The sequence below is a fragment of the Beta vulgaris genome, chromosome 5 (genome assembly GCF_026745355.1).
Source record: "Beta vulgaris subsp. vulgaris cultivar EL10 chromosome 5, EL10.2, whole genome shotgun sequence".
Classification (NCBI taxonomy): domain Eukaryota; kingdom Viridiplantae; phylum Streptophyta; class Magnoliopsida; order Caryophyllales; family Amaranthaceae; genus Beta; species Beta vulgaris.
The window spans coordinates 55045020-55066691 of NC_079206.1; the positions used below are offsets into that span (position 1 = coordinate 55045020).

Genomic DNA, 21672 nt, shown 5'->3' on the forward strand with positions numbered 1-21672 from the left:
AATACTCTAAAAGAATCGTTATATAATTTTATATAGACCTTTATGGATAAGATCGACTAGAATAGTTATATAATTTTATAGACATAATTAATTTCTAACACATATAATGTTCTAAGCATAGTAGATACCTAATATATAGTACTTTCTTAAACACAATGATATTATCATAAAAATATTTAGATATTGATTAAAGATTAATAGTATTACTTCTATTAACTTTGATTTTGTTATCATCACATAAGCAATTATTAAATTGGAGGAATGATCATATATATGGTCATAAATCAATTGAAAAAGATTCTAGTGCTATATGTAGGACAATTAATATGTAGTTATCTAAAAGGCTAGATGGTTAACTTGCATTTGACAAATTAGTAGAGACTATAAACTTTTGATGGGAAGGAACTTAATATTCATTATGATTGAAAAAGATCTATGTTAACTTTTTTTAGTACCCTATTACCCCTATTGGTAAAATCTGGTAACCGATTTGTGGGAACTCGATTTTTTTTGGGATAGATCATGTGTCGCATTATCAACGACACGCCAAAAAAAGTTTCAATTTTGAACATCTATATATATATAAACATAATATAAATATATAAATATGAGTCTCATTTTAAAGAATACATATATTAATTAAGAGTTGAATTCAATAATATAGACATTATAATTATTTAAATTGTATAATAGAAGTTATGGTCAAATTATACAATATAATAGTCCCTTATAGTTTATCGAGAACTAGATTCTATCTTCTAATTACCCAAAACTCTAATTATTTATTTTTATTATTTTAAATATAATATTAAATATATATAGTGACATGATAATCCTTCGTATCGCTCCAAATGCTTATGAAAAAAACCTCCTTTAAATATATATATTATAGGTTAATGTGATCCATACTAAAAAAAAAGCATGAAATTCAAGAAAGAAGCTATAATTAAAATATCGATACTTTAACTAAAGTTTTAACACCATAACTATCATTTCATTATTTATTACATTATTAAAACTTCCAACAAATAACTTATCTAAACAACAGCAAACACTAATTAATTAGCTCACGATGACCTAATATATTCTAGAAGAAATTACTCACCTACTTGCTAGTTGCTACTACTAAATATCTACCACAATAGATAAAAGTTTAGTAGTCTAATTTCAACATATATACCATTTATCAATGCATATTTTTTGAACTCTCATATGTTTTCCCAAATTCCCAATTAGCTGGTGCCACATTATTAAACTGAAACATTTTACCATTACTAGTAGCCACTTGAAAAGAAAGACTTTGACCATCCAATCTTGACCAAGTTTGCCAATTTTGACCCCAATTTCTTGACATTTGAGTCCAACTTGTCTTTGATCCTTTGACATTGACTCCAGCAACATCTCCAACACCTCCAACATTATAAACCAAAACCATTAACCAATATTGATTTCCTTTAATTTCAAACTTAACACCTCCTTTTTTAGAACATTTGACCTTTCTATAAAGAACAGGAACAATCCCACCTTTATATTCCGCAATGTTTAAGAACATAGGCATTGATAAGTCGAAATGTTTTCGAGGTGGGTTGCACCATGCTTCTGGAGCTTCTTGGTACCATGGAGGGCAGAAATTGGTTGCTGTAACTCGAATCGGACCGCCTCCCTTTTTACACCATTTCGAGCTTGTGCACATTATTTCGAAACAAGCTCCACAGGCAGCTCCATCATTGAACAGTGCTGTACTTAGTGCTGTTGTTTCTAGACCATACCCTTGTTTGAATAGATCTCCATATCCACATGCACCATCTGTACGTACGTAAACATGCATGTTACATGTATGGTTAATTGGTTATCAGGTTATGAAACACATTATTGATCATTTTGGTGGGCAGTGTGCTAACCCTAAAACATTTCAATCTTGTTATTGAGCAAATTAAATACAGTCATTGTCATATATAGTCAACAACCTGAGATTAGTACAATATCTATCGATCTCAGATATTGAACTATAATGACTCATATCATCTAGGGTTAGCCTGATACGACCTGGTAACATGATACAAATCCGATTTGATATTACTGAGAGAAACACAAATCCATTACAAACACGAACACGAATGACACGAAGTCAACCTGATTAGTTATATTTATCATATTATGCAACTATTCCACTTTTTATATTATTTTTGATACATCTGGGGCCAATATGAAATCAACACATAACCAAACACGAACACAACCCACTGATACAAATCGATAGCCCTAATAATTCAGGGGCGGATCTAGGATTTTGAATTTGGGGGGGGGGGCACTAAACCAAGTAAATAGACAAATGATCACAATACACAAATGAGAAGTTCAGTTTTTTAACGATGAGAAAACTAAACTTTATATTATTTGAGTTATTTATTAGATATACCTTTATTATATCGATATTTCAATGTTATCTCCATTTTTAGTAAATTCATGAGATTGACTTTTACACTCATCAACAGACGCGACTCTACCTTAAATATCTTCAGTAATCTGCTCCTAAAGTTTTCAAGAAGTTGATATAACTTTAGTAAATGTAAATAGTGACAAATCCAAAATTTTAATTAGTAAATTATTTTTAAGTATTTGTAAATAAATCTTGGTCATAGTAGTACTTGATATATACTCCCTCCGTTTCAAAATATAAGGCATGTAATCCACTTTTATGCATATTAAAAATTTAGTTAGTTTTAGTTAGATTTGCATAGGTAATAAGAATTGACATTAAATATTGCATTGATAATAGAAAATAACCTATAATATAATTTTATCTTGATAGTATAAAGTTGCATTTAATTTTACATTGGTAATGGAAAATGCCTTATATTTTGAAACAATTTTTTTTGGCTAAATGACTTATAATTTGAAGCAGAGGGAGTATATCAATAGTGTACAAAGTTTGAATTTATTTGAAAACAAATAATCGGTATATGACAAAAAAAAATGGCTAGAAAAAGAGCCAAATTAAGAGAGGTAGATATATACTATTCAAAATAATGAGATGAAGATCCAAAATATTTAAATAATGGTAAAAGAAAAAAGGAGAAAGAGTAGGTAGTAAAAAACAAAAAAAAAACAAAAAAGAAAGAAAAAGCTAGAATTGGCATTGAAAAGATTTAAACCCGCATTGGGGCATTATATAGCATGCATTCGAGAATTTGTTAGCCAATCTACCACTGGAGCAAGGTGCATGATATGAGATAATTACGCGGATTTTAATTTTATCCAATTTTATAATCTGCCTAACGTAAAAAAAAATTTGATATTTTTTGGTGGGGCCTGTGCCACCCAGGATCCTTAATAGGTCCGCCTCTGCCTAATATCACTTGTAGTCATCCACATAGCTATAAACGTACAATAGCCGACATATGGCACATCCTCATGTTTGATATATATATATATATATATATATATATATATATATATATATATATATATATATATATATATATATATATATATATATATATATATATATATATATATATATATATATATATATATATATATTTGTAACGGTAAATGTTGTATGATTTTAAATTAATGAATTATAATAAAAAAGAACTTAGTAGTTACGACAGCACTGTGAACCCTCATATGACATATCCTTCTAGTTTGAGAAAAAGTAATAGATTCGAGGGAGAACAATGCAACTATGCAAGTTGTATAAAGTACAAAACATGATTTTTTGAATATACTTTTAGACTTACGTTTAAGGCAAATGTGGATCCATTTTAGAGATAGTTGAGAGTAATATCCAAAAGATGTTTAAGAGAGCAACCTAACATCTATATGTCGGGTTCAGGAAGAAAAAAAAAATTACCAGAAGTTGGGTATCTATACATTAATCAATTAAAAACTTCTTTAGGAGTATTTGTATGTTCTGATGAATGCATAATAAGATTCTTATGAACTATGTGTCGTCTATTGTTCTTCATTCATATTAAAATGCAAAACTCATGCATGTTTAGACGGTTGGTTAACCTTGTATTTTCTACAAGTTTAATCAAAACAAAGATTTAAGAGTTTATCTTGTAAGAGATCGTCTACTTTTAAATTAAAATTAGGCAATGATAAGCCCAATATTAAAAAGAGAATTAGTCTAATAGTGATTAGGGACTAGTTTAATTTCTTTCTGTGGCTCTGTTTGGGGAAGCATTTTATACCTTAAATGATAAGGTGATAACATATTTTAGGTGCTAAAATGATTAGTAGTGTTTTGAGAGCACCTAAAATAAAATGTCAGGTGGCTAATATGACTTAAATGATAAGTTAAAAAATTTACCTTTTCACAATCTTTCCAAACAGTTAAACTAATTTTGACAACAACTAATTTTGCTAAAATAATTTATCAACTTAATCAATTAATTTTGCCAAACAGTTAAACTAATTACTTACCTTATCAGTTTCAGCTTTATCTTATCAGTTTCAGTTAACTTATCAGTTTCAGTTTATTTTAACTATAATGCCAAACAAAGCCGGTGAGTAATTTAATCCATTTAGTAACTAGGTCTATTTTTATATTAAAATTATACCGTCTCTTTTAGTAATTTTTGAAGATTTAAATAAAGAGATTTTATGATAAACCCTCTATTATCAAGTTTATACAGAGTACTTGCATAAATTTAAAACACTCATATTTTGAATTGAATTTTTTTTTCAGATGACTAACACACTCTTTTTAAATTCCTATACCAAGAAAATCCAAAACATTGCATTATAACGTAGAAATGAAATTTTAATAGCCAAAAGTTCTAGTTAAACTAATTTTACTAAAAAGAGATATTATGTCAAAAAAAGGAAAAAACCAAAAGAGATATTTTCTAAGAGAAACGAAGTAACCATATAAACAAAACTTACTCATAGTTTCTCCGCCACTATTATCTCCATAAAAAGTTGCATGCGCATTATTCCACCCATTCCCAACTTGATCAACATACTTTGAACCCTCACCCACCAAAAACAGCCCAAATATTATTATTAGGGCAAAATAAGCTACTATAGATTGAGCATTAGCCATTATTAAGATATAATATTAAACCTTGTTCTTTTCAATGGTGAGAAGAGAATATGGTTGTTGTAGTAAACCTAAATTTGTGGTAAGAGTATTAAGATATAGAATAAATCTAATATCTTGACTTAAAAGATGAAGAATAAGTCTAATATATTACTGAGATGCGAAAGAGGAGACATATGTGATCCATTTTTTTTTGTTATTATTGAGGTACACTTTCTCGTTAGAGATGTCAACAGGATCAGAATTATGAGGAGAGTTGAATAGTAAAATTTTAATTTTTTTTTCCTTTTTCTAATTAGTGATTTACTAGGTAGATTTGTTTGCGGTAATTTTTTTTCGTAATTTACTTTGCACACTAATGAAAATTAAGAACATTTATTTGAAAACTTTGCAGACTCGATTGCTAAAATTATTTCACATTTGGGATTTAAATGAAATGCAAGAGTAATGGATAGATACATAGAGGGGGAACACGCATGGGAATTCATAGACAAAAAATTATGCTTTATATAAAGATATGAATCACCTCAACAGAAACAAAAAAAAAAAAAAAAAAGATACGAATGATATTTGATATATATATATATATATATATATATATATATATATATATATAAGGACAGGATCACATGAAAATGATTTTTACATTTTTTTTTGAATATATATATATATATATATATAATATATATATATATAATATATATATATATATATATATATATATATATATATATATATATATATATATATATATATATAAGGACAAGATCACATGAGAATGCTTTTTACATTTTTTTTTTGAATAGTAAAATTAATTCATTAATAAAAAGTCATACGACATCTACATAAGCAATCGAATCAAACAAATACATAAGTTGAATCAAACAAAAATTTCCTTCATAAAAACTACGATCGTCAAACAAATCTTGCAATGTGGAACATCTCTCGCTTATAGCGCTGGAAAATACAGCCTTGTTGGAGAGACAATCTAACGATCCCTTGTAGTCGTGAGGATGATTTCCGTCGGATTCATCTGACCGTATTCGAAAAATTGATAACCTTTGTGATCCCGCATAATTCTTCACCAACAAAATAATTTCACGGCAATCCATTAGATCTAGTATCCCGGATTGTAACCTGTAGAAATTCCCCCTCTAAAAGAGGAGAAAAACCCTGTTTTTCGAAGGAGGTCGAAAAACCTTGTCTTTCGAAGGAGATCGAAAAACCTTTTCTTACGAAGGAGATCGAAAACCCTGTCTTTCGAGGGAGAAATCGTTATTGGAAACCTAAAAAAAAATAAAAAAAGCAAAGGTGGGGGCTTTCCAACGGTAAAAACCGATGGAAGCCCCTTTAAAAATCAACAATAGAGGCTAGGGTTTTTGAAAGTAGAGAGGAGAGAGGGGAGAGAAAAAAAAAGGTATCAAGGATGTTTTAACAGAATGCTTTTTACATGAGAAATGAGAATGAATCTCAACCACAGGATTGGATTAGAGTTACAACACTTGTTCATTAGAGTTATACCTCCTAAAAAATTTTGAACCCAAAATTTTTTTATTTTTTTTTTAGTTTTTTTTTTCCTCTAATATTCTCTTTTGGAGTTACATCACTTGCTTTTTAATTAGAATTACATCACTTATTCATAAGAGTTATAGGGCGTAAAATTCATTCTCAATTCTCATGTAAATATACATTCTCATATGAATTCACTTATATATATATATATATATATATATATATATATATATATATATATATATATATATATATATATATTAAATGTGGATTTTTTAATGAATTCAAAAGCCGTAAAATTGTAGATAAATACTCCCTCCGTTTCATTTTAATTTACACACTTACACTTTTCACGCATGTTAATGCAAAACTTTGAGGACATATATATTTAGTTTTGTATTTGTATAAATTATAAAAAGTACATATTAATAAATACCTGTTATGGTGAATCTAACAAGATCCCACATGACTATATTTTCATCCACATATAAATCACAAATGATGGTCAAAGTGAAATTTGTGAATAGTATAAAATGTCAAAGTGTGTAGATTAAAATGAAACGGAGGGAGTATTAATAGATTAGGCTCCTCAGAGTTAGGATTATAAATTCATCATTTCCTCCCTCGCAAAAGGTGCAATTTTTTTTAACGGAAAAGATTAGTCGATATATTATTGAATATTAAGATCCGCCAAAGTTATAATTTATTCCTCCGACCTTGATTCTATTTTGAATTTGAAGGATATTCTTTCTCTAATAAATAGCTCTTTTAATTAGATGGTTTGCTCTCATCTTAAAATGGATGGTAATGTTGTAGGGCATGTTCTCTTCGACATGAAACAGCTGAACTGAAATAAACTAAAATAAATAGTGATATGTGAGAGTAAAAATATTGTCCAAAATTGAACTGAACTGAACGAAAATAAGTTGGGGAAAACAGGTCCATAGCTGCTCAACACCTTGCTAAGCTAATGCCCTGGTGTTAAACAAATTTGGAAAAGCCATTGTCCTACATAGATTTCTCCGTATGTATTTATAGAAACTTTGTCACTTGATTAATAAACTAGCTTATTATTTTTTTTCCTTAAAAAAGCTCAGTATAACCTACAAATTAAATGTCACTAAATTTATTTTGATTTTTCATCACTAATCTAAACAAATATCTACTGTAATAAAAGTATACTTGAGTTTGTCATTTGTTGATGAGCAAATTAGAAAAAAAAATAGATGAAAACTAAAGACATACTTAATCATTAGAAAAAAGTTGATTCCAATGGTCCAACTTTTGGCCGGTTTGTTAAATTCATCCCCTCCGTTTGATTATTTTAGAATAATCCCAACTTTTGGGAATAGCTTCTCAAAATACTCAGAACTCTTATTTTCTTGCATATCATAGACCCAAATTAAAACAGATTGGTGATGACAAGAACAAAAAAGTCTGGATCAATTATGCTGAGAAACTACCATCAAATTAAAAGTTGGGATCACCAAAAAAATCAATAGGTGGGATTTAATTCAGCTAAGTGATCAAAAGTTGGATTATTAGAATCAATTTTTTCAATTTCAAATGGTGGCAATTTGGAATTAAACAAGAGTGGGTTAATGTAATATCAAGAGTATATGAGAGTATAAGAGAATTCCTAACAAGGGACTCTTATTTTGGTATCTCGTAGTGTCTCTCCTCTTCAACTCTATCTCCCTCCAAAAATAAGAGTCATCGGTTACAAAATCTATAGAAATGCATTATCTCTTAATCGATGTTCCTTCATAAATATGCATGAGGTGTCAGACACCTTCTTTCTTCTATTTGCTAAGTACCCTAATTCTTATAGAGGTGATCAAATGATGCGTCGGGGCTGCATAAAAAATTCAGCCCACATGTAGGGTTGACCAATTCTTTTTATACCCAAAGGTCGCTTTTTTGGGCCGAAATTGGCGGGCGACTCGGACCAAGTTTTTAAATGACAAATTATTTTTAAATTGTCTAAAACCCGTCCCAAACACACATAAAATCGGGTTGGCCTGGACTTGAAAATCTGAGCCAAAAAAAATTTTGCCCAAACCCGAGCATTTTTGAGCTGAACTAACCTCGACCGGCTCTAAACTCTTATTAAGAAATAGGGTTTCTTATGTCAGAAAAATTCACACTTTTAACCCTTATTAGGAATTTTACATTACACACCTTATAGTTGGCTCTTAAAAATTTCTCTCTCAAAAGTCCTCCATTACTCATGCCCTGATAATATAAATCCACATGAGTTACAGCTTACATAATTAGTTTGTGCATTAGGACAGGAGAAGCATTATCGCTAATGTCGTTACCAGACAAATCGTTGATGATGCTAAATTATATACAGTGTTTTTTCTTGGTATTAAACAAGTGTGTCCCATGTGAGAGTATATGTTAATCTCTTATTTTGATGATTTGTCAATCTTACCCTATTGTGTAGAGAAACCTAATTATGTTCCACTTCTATTTAAAAAACATGTTATAGCTATCAACTATTTATACAAAGCCATGCAAGTGAGGGAGTCATTATAGCTTTAGACTCTTGCTCGTGGAAACTTAAGTGTCGTTTTGGTTGATTTCTATTTTTGATTAGAAACGCAAATAACAAATGCTATAATATGCTTTAATATTGTTAGGATTGCATAATTTCCTAGTTAATTTTCTTATATTATGCTTTGTGATAAGTTTTTTATTCCGAAAGAGAATGAAATCCAAAAAACAAGCAAAAAAATCAAACATGCTCTGTGATAGGTGATTAATTTGTTAATTGCATTTAATTTTAGTTTTAGTTTTCCTTGTATTAGGCTATGGTGGATTGGCGATTGTAATAGATAGGGGTGTAAGTGGATTGGATTGGATTGGACTGGACTTTGCCAAATCCAAAGCCAGTCCAAAGTTTTTTGGATTCGAGAAATTGAGTCCAAGTCCGATCAAAATATGTTTTGAGTGCAGTCCAATCCAGTCCGATAATTTTTTCTTGAGTCCGAATCCAGTCCAGTCCAGTCCAATTATTATATCTTTATTTTTTCCGATTTAGATTCAATTATTCACGTTTTTTGAGATGCTTGAGCATTTGACATCTGATTCAATTATCAATATCTACAAATTAGATTGAAAGCTTAAATTAAAGTAAAATACTATGAATAAAAAGTTGAATCAGATGCTTACCTTGATCTAAGTTGAGAGGAAGCAAAGAGACTGACAATTAATCTGAGGGAAAAATACAAAATGCGAGAGTCGAGACAGCGAGGTAGAAAGAAAATGAACAGTAAGAGGAAGTGAGTACTAAGGACTGGGGAGTGAAGTGAGATAGAATTAGTCGGCTACTAGCCTACTATTGCAGACCTGCAGTACTGCACTACTGCTAGTATAATTTACTTATTTAACAAATAGAACTAAGTGCAATAGTCTGGCCCCAAGTAAAATTTTCTGGTGCCAGTTGAAATATTTAGAGAGGGAAAGTTGAAAACTCCAAAATTCTAAAAATAGTATCATTTTTTTTAATATATACATTATTTATGTATTAAATGTATATTATATAGAAAAATATTTTTGGACTGGACTGGACTTATTGGACTCCAAAGGGATGAGTCCAAATCCAGTCCAAAAACATTTGGACTCGAAAATTTGAGTCCGAGTCCAGTCCGAAAATTTTTCAGTCCAATCCAGTCCGACAAGTTTGGACTGGACTGGATTGGACTCTGGATTTTTCGTAGTCCGCTTACACCCCTAGTAATAGACAAAGTTTCAAATTTAGTTATTTCTCTTAGGTGAAGAATAGAAAATATGTTACAAGTTGGGATTTGGAGGCTACTTGTGCATTCCACTTCTCCAATTTTTAATTGCTACATTGTGTTTTGCACAAAATTTTAGGCAATATCACTTCTAAGTTGTTTGTAATAATGTAAAATAAGGAAAAAAGAAGAAGAAAAGAGTACTTTTTGGTGGAACAAGTGGAAAAAAACAAAATTACTTTTGGAGGACAAGTACTCCAAATAAGGTAAGTTTAAATAATTGAGCAATTAAAAAGAAACAATCATTTAAGAAAAATATAACAATTAAAAAAAACGGAGAGAGTAATATAGAGATTGATCAATTTCAAAGGGGGAACTAAATGTAGGAATGTAGCACAAAATTGCGTGAAGACAATTCAGTAAAAGATCATTTTTAGTTTTGCATCATTCTCCATATTTTAACTTTGATCTTATCCCTTTTAATAATTATTTGAACTTTTAAGGATAGGAGTTAGCTCAAGTGGGTAGAGTGCTCCCCATTGTCCCTTGAGGTCAGGGGTTTGATCGTTACCCCCAGCATTATGTTGGAGTATTTCCTCAACCAGCCAATGTGTTGGTGTTTCCTACAGACTAGTAGCCTTGTAGGGGTTAGCCCTTGGGCTGACTTAATTTCCTAATCAATAAAAAAATATTACGTCTCTAAAACTTAGTATGCTAAGATCGATACAAAATGATGGACCAAAAGATGACTTTTTACCATACGTAATTTCCTACAATACTCTTTATGGTTGTATTTAGGTTTTTATGAGAAAATTTATGTTTTTGTATGGCACAAATGTTAATTATTTGGCAAACTACAAAAATATCATGAACAGTAAGAGTAAAAGACTATCATTAATATGAACCTATCCCAACTTTTTGGTATTTTACCCTTACTACTGTGCCAATCATATGATACCTCATGTTCAAAAGCGACTAATAAAAAAGCTCGAATACAACTACTAATCTTTCAAAGTCGGGAAGAGATTGAAGAAACTTATTATAGGCTTAAGAGAAGAGAAGGCAACATAGAAAAATTTGTGAAACAAAAAAAGAGTCTTATAAATGGGTATCAAGTATATAATTTTCATTTTTTGCATTTGGTACTTATGTTCGTTTACTTTTTATTTTATTGGTATGTATTGACCTTGTTCATAACACATCTCTCACAACTTCTAGATATGACATTTGCTTGTCAGGTGCTTGAGAATAGGAGGGACGAAAAGGGGCCCCATACCAAGATACCATCGAACACTACACTTGATGCGTGCCAAACAATTTGCTTACAAAGTATTACGAAACAAATAAAGTATTGCTTATGAGTAATGTAGGTTAATACAACACGACGCTTTAAAAAGTAAGTCAATAGGACATAAAAAAGGTAGTTGCAATGCAAGTAAATAAGACTACAAGGTGAATAAGCTTTAAATTACATACCCATTTAGACAAATTAATACTACAAGATACTACTAAACGGGTCATTTGAGGATTTCATTTCATTACCAACGTATTGATTACCCATCCCATGAAATCACATCCACCTCTCTCTCTCACCTGACCCATTCTTCACCTTCAGCTTCAACAATAATAAAAAGATCTTCCACAGCTTATGTTATTCCTAAATTAAGACCGTTAGAAACCCCTCTTTACCGTAGCAAATCTCTCTCAATCATCACTTCCAAGTTCCATACTGAGTTCAAACACTAATATAGAGAGAGATTTTGGGAATTTCCTTCTTTTCTTTTATGTGTTTTATAAGGTTTCCGATTTCAATTATCGAAATTTGTTTATATTGTGACAAAGTTCAAATTTTGTGCTTTGTTTTCGAGTATTTGATTGGTTGATGATATATGAAAGATGGGTTTGTTTTGAATGAACTTTCAGCTTAAAGAATTGTTCCCTTTTATTTTTTATCTTATCAAATTTATTTAGGTGATTACAACAATAACTGTATTTTTGTACCTTTGATTGTTTCTTTTTGTTGAAATTTGTATATTTTATATATAAAAGATGTTGATTTTGAAAAAACAGGGGAAGGGATGACAACGATATGAGTTATTACTATATGAATCTTCGATACCCTATGGACTGTTGTTGAATTTTGTTTGTGAAAACCTGAGAATAATTCTGTATCAATTCAGGACAAATAAAAGTTGGAGGTATTGTCGTTAATTGTTGTTTATTTCATTGTTGGGTTGTATCTATTTTCATTTTTCTGTACCATGTAGTTAATTTGGGGTTGCTTGAATAATATTTGGGATTTTAGATTTCAGAATTGCGATGTCTTGGATCATGTTAAAATTCTGTTGTATGCTTCCATTTTCTTGAATTTTGTGTTCTTGAAATGTTTATTCTACCAGGTATAGTTTTCTTTTTCCTGTTATTTATGGCAGTTGATAGAAGTTGTCTTATTTTAACATGATGATCCTCCTTTGAACTCATGTACTTCTTTGTTTATTTTAGATTTTTGTTCCTTTTTTTTTTGGTGAAAATTGATTTATGTTCCTTAAAAGGAGCATAAAAGGTTCATATATGAACATCTTAGATGTTTGACCAGTGTATGCCATACATAACGCCAAACCATAAAAGGTTTATATGCATACATCTTAGTTTATATTGTGTTATTTTTGCAGATTAATTTACCTTGATGATCAACAAAACTTATTGACTTTTTGAAATTGGCCATCCTCTTCATAGTAGAATTCCTATTTCAATCTGCTACATTGTACCATTTATAATTTTATGTGGTTCTACTTGATCCTATGCATATAAACCTTACATGCTCTTGTTCTTTTAAAAGTTTTGCAAATTGCGACAATAAAGGTGTTTGGAATTTTGAAATATTGCAAAAATGTAAGTCTATATAAAGTTCTTTTCTTGTTTTTGTAAACATGTTTATGAATCTTTCTATGCTTCGAACTATGATGTAATGTTCTAAAAGCAATAAATATTGAAAGGTTTACTAGCTTAAATTATTTGACTATCTAGGTTGGAGAAACTATTGCTTCAACAAATGTTTTAAAAAGTATCAAAGATTTGCATATGTAATTTCCGAAATTCTTCAATGAACATAAAGGTTAGTCATTCTTCTCCAATTTTATCATAGTTCCATATAAATGCAGGTATATGTAGCTTAGCGAAAGGAGATGAAGAGGACAGGAGGAGAGAGGTAGAGGAAGATGAAGGTGAGGGAGCCGGGGGAGAGTAAGGGGGAAGCAGAGCAGGGAGAGGGAGGATGGAGAAGGGAGGGACAAGAGAGGAGAGAGGGAGAGGGGGGGAGAGGGGACAAGAGGAAGGGGAAGGTGTGGGGGAGGGAGAGAGGGGGAAGGGGAGGGAGAGGGGGGAGGAGAGGGGACATGAGGAAGAAGAAGATGAAGGGGTAGGGGAGAGGGGAGGGGAAAGGGAGAGATGGGAAAGGTGGGAGGGAGAGAGGGGAGGAGAGGGAAGGGGAAGGTGAGGGAAAGGAGGGAGGGGAAGAGCGAGAGTGGACAAGAGGAAGGGGAAGGTGAAGGTGAGGGAGAGAGGGGTGAGGGGAGAGGCGAGGGGGGGAGGGAGAGGGGGGAGGAGAGTGGACATGAGGAAGGGGAAGATGAGGGGGAAGGGGAGAGAGGAGTGAGGGGAGAGGGGGAAGAGGGGACAGGAGGGAGGGAGAGGAAGGGGAAGGTGAGGGAAAGGAGGGAGGGGGAGAGGGGACAGGAGGAAGGGGAAGGTGAGGGGGGAGGGAGAGAGAGGCGAGGGAGAAGGGGGGAGGAGAGGGCACAGGGGGAAGGGGAGAGAGGGGTGACGGGAGAAGGGAGGGGGGAAGAGGGGACAGGAGGGAGGGGAAAGGGAGGGGGAGGGAGAAAGGGGAGAGGTGGGAGGAGAGAGGGGAAATGAGGGAGGGGAGAGGGGAGAGGGAGAGAGGGGGGTGAAGGAAAGGGGGGGAGGGGGACATGAGGAAGGGAAGGTGAGGGGGGAGAGAGAGAGGGTGAGGGAGAGGCGAGGGGGAGGGAGAGGGGGAGGAAGGGAAGATGAGGGGGAAGGGGAGAGGGGGAAGAGGAGACATGAGGGAGGGGAGACGGGAGGGGGGAGGGGAGAGGGAGAGAGGGGGGAGAGGGGACAAGAGGAAGGGGAGGAAGAGAGGAGTGAAGGGAGATGCAAGGGGGGAGGGAGAGGGGGAGGAAGGGGAAGATGAGGGGGAAGGGGAAAGGCGAGGGGGAGGGAGGGAGAGAGGGTGAGGGAGAGGCGAGGGGGAGGAAGGGGAGAGAGAGGTGAGGGGAGAGGGGGAAGAGGGACATGAGGGAGGGATAAGGGAGGGTGAGGGAAGGGGAAGGTGAGGGAAAGGAGGGAGGGGGAAGGAGAGGGAAGGGAAGGTGAGGGAAAGGAGGGAGGGGGAGAGGGGACATGAGGAAGGGGAAGGTGAAGGGGAGGGAGAGAGAGTTGAGGGGAAAGGCGAGGGGGGAGGAGAGGGGGGGGGAGGAGAGGGCACAGGGGAAAGGGGAGAGAGGGGTGACGGGAGAGGGGAGGGGGGAAGAGGGACAGGAGGGAGGGGAGAGGGGAAGGGGGAGGAGAGAGGGAGAAGATGGAAGGAAAGGAGGGAGGGGAGAGGGGGAGAGGGGGGGGAAAGGGGGGGGGGGAGAGGGGACATGAGGAAGGGGAAGTGAGGGGGGGAGGGAGAGGGGGAGGGGAGAGGCGATGGGGGAGGGAGAGGGGGGAGGAAGGGGAAGATGAGGGGGAAGTGGGGACATGAGGGAGGGGGAGGGGGAGAGGAAGTGAGGGGGGGAGAGGGGACAAGAGGAAGGGGGAGGGAGATGGGCGAGGCGAGGGGTGAGGGAGGCAGAGGGGTGAGGGGAGAGGCGAGGGGGGAGGAAGGGGAGCGAGGGGTGAGGGAGAGGGGGAAGACGGGACAGGAGGGAGGGGAGGTGGGAGGGAGAGGTGGGCGGGAGAGGGAAGGGGAAGGTGAGGGAAAGGAGGGAGGGGGAGAGGGGACCGGAGGAAGGGGAAGGTGAGGGGGAGGGAGAGAGATGTGAGGGGAAAGGCAAGGGGGAGGTAGAGGGGGACAAGAGAGGGCACAGGGGGAAGGGAGAGAGGGGTGACGGGAGAGGGAGGGGGGAGGAGAAAGGGGAGAGGTTGGAGGAGGGGGAGAGGGAGAGAGGGGGAGAGGGGTAGGTGAGGGGGAGGGACAGGAGGAAGGTGCGGGGGGAGGGGACAGGAGGAAGGGAAGTGAGGGGGGAGGGAGAGGGGGAGGAAGGGGAAGGTGAGGGGAAGGGGAGAGGGGGGAGGAAGGGGAAGATGAAGGGGAAGGGGAAGGGGAAGGGGAAGGGGAGAGAGAGGTGAGGGGAGAGGGGGAAGAGGGGACATGAGGAGGGGAGAGGGGAGGGGAGGGAGAGAGGGGAGAGGTGGGAGGGAGAGAGGGGAGGAGAGGGAAGGGGAAGTAGAGGGAAAGGAGGGAGATAGGGTAAGGGGGATGAAAAAGGGAAGATGAGGGGAAGGGGAGAGAGGGTGAGGGGAGAGGGACAGGAGGGAGGGGAGAGGGAGGAGAGTGGGGGAGGGAGAGAGGGAGAAGAGAGAAGGGGAAGGTGAGGAAGAGGAGGGAGGGGAGAGGGAGAGAAGGAAGAGGGAGAGGGGAGATGGAGACAGAAGTAAGGGGAAGGTGATGGGGAGGGAGAGAAAAGGTGAGGGGAAGGAGAGGAGAGGAAAGGGACAGGAGGAAGGGAAGGAGGGGAAGTAGAGGGAAATGAGGGAGATAGGGGTAAAGGGGGATGAAAAAGGGGAAGATGAGGGGGAAGGGGAGAGAGGGGTGAGGGGAGAGGGGACAGGAGGGAGAGGGGAGAGGGGAGGGAGAGCGGGGGAGGGAGAGAGGGGAGAAGAGAGAAGGGGAAGGTGAGGAAGAGGAGGGAGGGGGAGAGGGAGAGAAGGAAGAGGGAGAGGGGGAGATGAGACAGAAGTAAGGGGAAGGTGATGGGGGAGGGAGAGAAAGGTGAGGGGGGAAGGAGAGGGAGGAGGAAAGGGGACAGGAGGAAGGGAAGGGGTGACGGGAGAGGGGAGGGGGAAGAGGGGACAAGAGGGAGGGGAGGGGGGAAGGAGAGAGGGGAGAGGTGGGGAGGAGAAGGATGGGGAAGGTGAGGGAAAGGAGAGAGGGGGAGGCAAGGGGTGAGGGAAAGGAGAGAGGGGTGAGGTGAAGGGTGGAAGGAGAGGGGGGGAGGAGAGGGGACAGGAGGAAGGGGAAGGTGTGAGGGGAGGGGGGAAGAGGGGACAGGAGGGAGGGGAGAGGTGAGAGGAGGAGAGGGAAGGGGAAGGTGAGGGAAAGGACGGATAGGGAGGCAAGGGGTATGGCGAGGGATGGGTCGGGGAGAAAGTGAGGAAGAGGAGGGAGGGAGAGAGGGGTGATGGGAGAGGAAAAAGATGGAGGAGAGGGGACAGGGGGAGGGGAGAGGCGAGGTGGGAGGAGAGGGAAGGGGAAGGTTAGGGAAAGGAGGGAGGGGGAGGCAAGGGGTGTGGTGAGAGAGAGATGAGATAGGGACGGGAGGGGTCAGGGAGAAAGTGAGGGAGAGACGAGGGGGGAGGGAGAGAGGAGTGAGGCGAGGGGACAGGAGGAAGGGGATGGTGAGGGAGGAGGGAGAGAGGTGGTGAGGTGAGAGGCGAAGGGGAGGGAGAAAGGAGTGAGGGGAGAGGCGAAGGGGAGGGAGAAATGAGTGAGGGGAGAGGCGAAGGGGAGGGAGAAAGGGTGAGAGGTGAGGGGACAAGAAGGAAGGGAGGAGAGGGAGGGAGAGGGGGGAGGAGAGGGAAGGGGAAGGTGAGGGAAATGAGGGAGGGAGAGGCAAGGGGTATAACGAGGGAGGGAGGAGAGATAAGAGAGGGACGGGAGGGGTCGGGAAGAGGCGAGGGGGGAGGGAGATGGGGCAGGAGGAACAGGAAGGTGAGTGGGGAATGAGAGGCGAGGTGAGGGAGACATGGATCGGGGGACAGGTGGGGACAGAATGAGGGAGAGGAGAGGGGAGAGGGGGGAGAGACGGGTCGCAGGGAGGGATGGAGGGATGGAGTGAGGGGTGTGGCGATGGAGGGGAGAAGTGGAGAGGGGAGGCGATGCAAGGGGAAAGAGGGATGGTGAGAGGGTGGGATAGGGAAAGGGGGAGGGATGGGGAGGGAGGGGGAGAGGGGGATGGAGGGAGTGAGGGAGGGATGGGGAGAGGGGGATGGAGGGAGTGAGGGAGGGATGGGGGAGGTGAGAGAGGGAGGCGATGTAGGGAGAAGGGGATGGTGTGAGGAGAGAAAAGAGAGGTGAGAGAGGGAGGCGATGCCGGGAGAAGGGGATGGTGAGAGGAGAGAGGAGGAGGTGAGAGAGGGAGGCGATGTCGGGAGAAGGGGATGGTGTGAGGAGAGAGGAGGAGGTGAGAGAGGGTGGGGAGGGGAGGGGGAGGGGGAGGGGAGAAGATGAGGGAGAGGCGAGGAAGGGAGGCATGGAAAGGGGAGAGGAAAGAGGGGAAGAGGGGGAACAAGAGGAAGGGCAAGGTGAGGGAGAGGAATGAGGGAGGGGGAGAAGGGGATGGAGGGAGGGATGAAGGAGAAAAGAGAGGAGAGAGGAGGAGGGAAGGCAATACAAGGAGAGGGGGAGAGGAGAGGAGGGAGGGGGAGGCGGGGTTGGTGAGGGAGGGGAAGAGAAGGAGGGCACAATGGGGAGGGGAGGGGAGGGTAGAGAGAGAGGGAGGAGCGTGGAGAGATAGGGAGACGAGAGAAGGGAAGGAACCGGAAAGGAGGGAGGAGGAGGGAGGGAGGGGGAGAGGGGGATGGAGGGAGGGATGGGGGAGAGAAGAGAGGAGAGGGGAGGCAATGCAGGGAGAGGAGATGGTGAGAGGGAGGGAGGGGGAGAGGAGAGAGGAAGGGAGGTAAGGGGAGGGGGGAGGTGAAGGGAGAGGAGAGGGGGGAGGGGGGGAGGAAGGGGCAACAAGAGGAAGGGTGTGGTGAGGAAGAGGTGGAATGGGAGGCGAGGGGTGTGGTGAGGCAGGGGAAGGAAAGTAGGGTAGAGAGGGGAGGGTAGGGACAGAGGGAGGAGCGTGAGGAGAGAGGGATACGAGAAAAGGGAAGGAGTTGGGGAGCGTGGGGAGAGAAGGAGGGAGGAGGGAGGAGGGAAGGGAAGACGAGGGAGATAGGGGGAGTGGGGAGCGGGTGGAAAGTGGGTGGAGGAAGGGTAAGGGGAGAGTAGAGGGGAGAGAAGGAAGGAGTGGGGATGGGAGCGTGAGGAGAAAAGAGAGAAGGAGGGAGGAGGGAAGGGAAGACGAGGGAGATAGGGGGAGTGGGGAGAGGGTGGAAAGTGGGTGGAGGAAGGGTAAGGGAGGAGTAGAGGGGAGAGAAGGAAGGAGTGGGGATAGGTTCGTGAGGAGAAAGGGAGGAAGGGGGAAGGAGAGCAGTGTGGAAGGAGTGGAGGAGTAGAGATAGGGGAGAAAGGAAGGGACACGGTAGAGGGAGGAAGGAGCGGGGGAGTGTGGGGACAGAGGGATGAGGGAAGATGTGGAAGGGAGACGAGAGAAGGATAGAGGGAAGACAGGGGAGGAGGGAGGGGGTAAGGAGAAGGGGGAGGGAGGAAACGAGCCAGGGAAAGGAGGGAGGAGGGGGAGGGGAGACGTGGGAGTGGGGAGAACACAAAAAATAACCTAAAATGAATTGAAAACTCAGTAACTTCACTCTAACTCGTAAAAACGGTTTCAGTGTCAGAAAACATGACCATTGAATAGATTGCTGACAAGGACAATTTGCGTGATCATAGTTCATTGACAAGTATAAGTGTTTTTTTTATAAGAGACAAGTACAAGTTTTGGACTGAGCATTAATATTATCATATGACCCTTTTGATCTGTGTTCATTCGTATATCGTAACAAAATTTCTCGACCTGTAACTTGTCCATTTGTCAGTTCAGTTCACAACGATAAGCTAGCAGAACCATCCACTTTATAAACTTACATATATTCATATTTCCGAACTGCGCCCATAAATCATATAACAAGATTACATAGGTCATAACATCATCGTTTATAATTTACATGGATATCATCAAATCATTTAGTATTTCATCATGCTACATAAAATTTATAACACTTATCACATAATTAACATCATATAATTGTATTCACGCATTCGAGCACATATAAAACATCACATATAACATATACGGGAATACACATATTTGCTGAACATGACAGGTTACACATAACAAATATGTGCCAAGCATAGTAGCTGCGGATAAAGGTTACATAAAACATATACGAGCAGGCATATCGCGGGGGTTGCGGGGTGCAACGCGTTGCACAGGGGTTCCGATGGTTGTAAAAGACTACATTATAGGTAAACTTTTTACCATAAATATCACTTTTGAAACAATTAAAGTAAAGATGTTTTTTTTTAGAAAATAACTTAACAATGATTATTTCAGATAAATTTAGCACGTAGTTAAGCTAGTAACTATAATTAATGATTAATAAAATGAGATTAAGGTTGGGGATATTACAGAAGGAGAGGGACGAGGGAGACTAGAGAGGAGATGAGGGGTGATGGAGAAGGGGGAAAGGGGGAGAGAGGGAAGGTGAGAGAGGAGGGGCGATAAGGGGGGAAGGGGAAGGGGAAGGAGTGGGGAGAGGGGCAAAGGGGGAAGGATATGGGAGAAGGAGGAGGGCGATGGAGATAGGGGGAGGGAGGAGAGCGGAAGGGTGAGGGTAGCGGGTAGCGGGGAGGCCTATATTTGGATGGCCTGAACTCTCTCCCTCAGAGCGAGCAGAGTGCGAGGGAGGGGGAGCAAGAGTGGGGAAGTGAGGCAAGTGAGAGCGGAGGAGGAGGGAGTCGGAGGAGGTGTGAGAGGGGAAGCGACTAATGCGATAGGGTGAGCGAAGGAGATAAAGTAGAATGTGTGAGCGCATAGAGAGGAGGAGGTGGATGAGGGGGTGTAAGGTTAAAGGGAGGGAGGGAGGGGGGAGGGGCGTAGGGAGAGGGTGAGAGAAGGGGCGAATACGGGGAGTGAGGAGGAGTAGGAGTGACTGGGAGTTAGGGTGAGTGAGGCGAAGCGGGGTGAACGAGGGGTGATCGGGGGGAGTGAAGGGGGAATATATGGCGAGCAAGGCGACGCGGGGGGGGGGGGGGGTTAATGTGTTTCAAAAAGCTTATATGGAATTGGAAAACTGATCACTAAATTAAAAAATTGACATTATATGACATAATAATGTGTTTAAAAAAGCTTCTATGGAATTGGAATATACAAAACAATTTCATTTGAATTAGGGTAAGATAATGTTATTACCTTAATCAAAGTTTTCGAGATCAAAATGTTTGTATATGTCTTTATAGTTACATATAATTGTAAAACGTAAGTGATAATGGGGACTTGTTGTATTGGCGCAATGGAAATAAAGGGAAATTCTCCATTCGTTCAGCCTTATGTATCATGCAAAATGTAAGTGATGCGACCGATGATGAGTGCTGGAATTTAATTTGGACCGCCCCTATTCAACAACGAATTAGGGCCTTTTTGTGGACTGCTTGCCATGACCGAATCATGGGTAATGCAATGCGATTCAAACACAATTTGGCTGATAGTCCAAAATGCTATATCTGCGGAGCTTTAGAAGAATCTACTCTACACATTCTTCGTGATTGCCCTACTGCAAGAATGGTTTGGTCGAAGTTGGGGGGCTCGGCTGATTTGCCTATCTTTTATAATCAACCGTTGAAGACTTGGATTACAACCAATTTGCAACACAATGCAAAAGATGATTATCAGATATGGGGTACTCTGTATTGTGTGGCCATTTGGTGGGTCTGGAAATGGCGCAACAATATAGTCTTTGGTAGAAACCAAGATATACCGCAGGACATAGGAGGTTTTATTCATGTTCGGTACAACGAAGCCCGTTGCGGCATCGAACACCATGCTTCTACTCATCTAAAGTCACTTCAATAAAAAAGACGAGAGGAACTGGGAGTGATATGGAGGCACCCACCCAGGGATTGGTATGCGCTCAACTCTGATGGAGCTGCGAAGGGTGTACCGGGACCAGCAGGAGGGGGGTGATACTTAGAGATCACTATGGAGGGTTTATCTCAGCTCTCTCGCTACACTTTGGCCACTGTAATGCGTTTAAGGCTGAGGTTATGGCCCTAACAAAAGGGTTAGAACTCGCGTGTGAGCTCCAAATCAACAAGCTATTGGTACAACTTGATAATCTTGCGTGCGTGCAAATATTGCAAAATAGGGTGGCGGAAAGAAATGAATGCACCCACATGCTAAATCATTACATTCACCTGATCCAACAAGAAGACTGGGAAATCAAGATCATTCATGTATACCGTGAAGGGAATCGAGC

General features: G+C 40.1%; 1 protein-coding gene across 1 annotated transcript; it reads right to left on the bottom strand.

Moving 5' to 3' along the window:
* Positions 1-1186: 1186 nt before the first annotated feature.
* Positions 1187-5053, bottom strand: LOC104883687 (expansin-A23). Its single transcript, XM_010668239.3, has 2 exons — positions 4894-5053; positions 1187-1806 (listed from the first exon to the last, which is right to left on the bottom strand). Exons 1-2 carry the CDS (start codon positions 5051-5053, stop codon positions 1187-1189), a joined length of 780 nt encoding a protein of 259 aa, XP_010666541.1.
* Positions 5054-21672: the final 16619 nt, after the last annotated feature.

What these genes read in the sequence shown, in the direction of transcription:
- LOC104883687 (XM_010668239.3), bottom strand. Translation starts at nt 5,053, where the DNA reads ATGGCTAATGCTCAATCTATAGTAGCTTATTTTGCCCTAATAATAATA. An exon ending in TAGTGGCGGAGAAACTATGA is followed by an intron (nt 1,807 to 4,893) that starts GTAAGTTTTGTT and finishes ACGTACGTACAG; the next exon opens with ATGGTGCATGTGGATATGGA.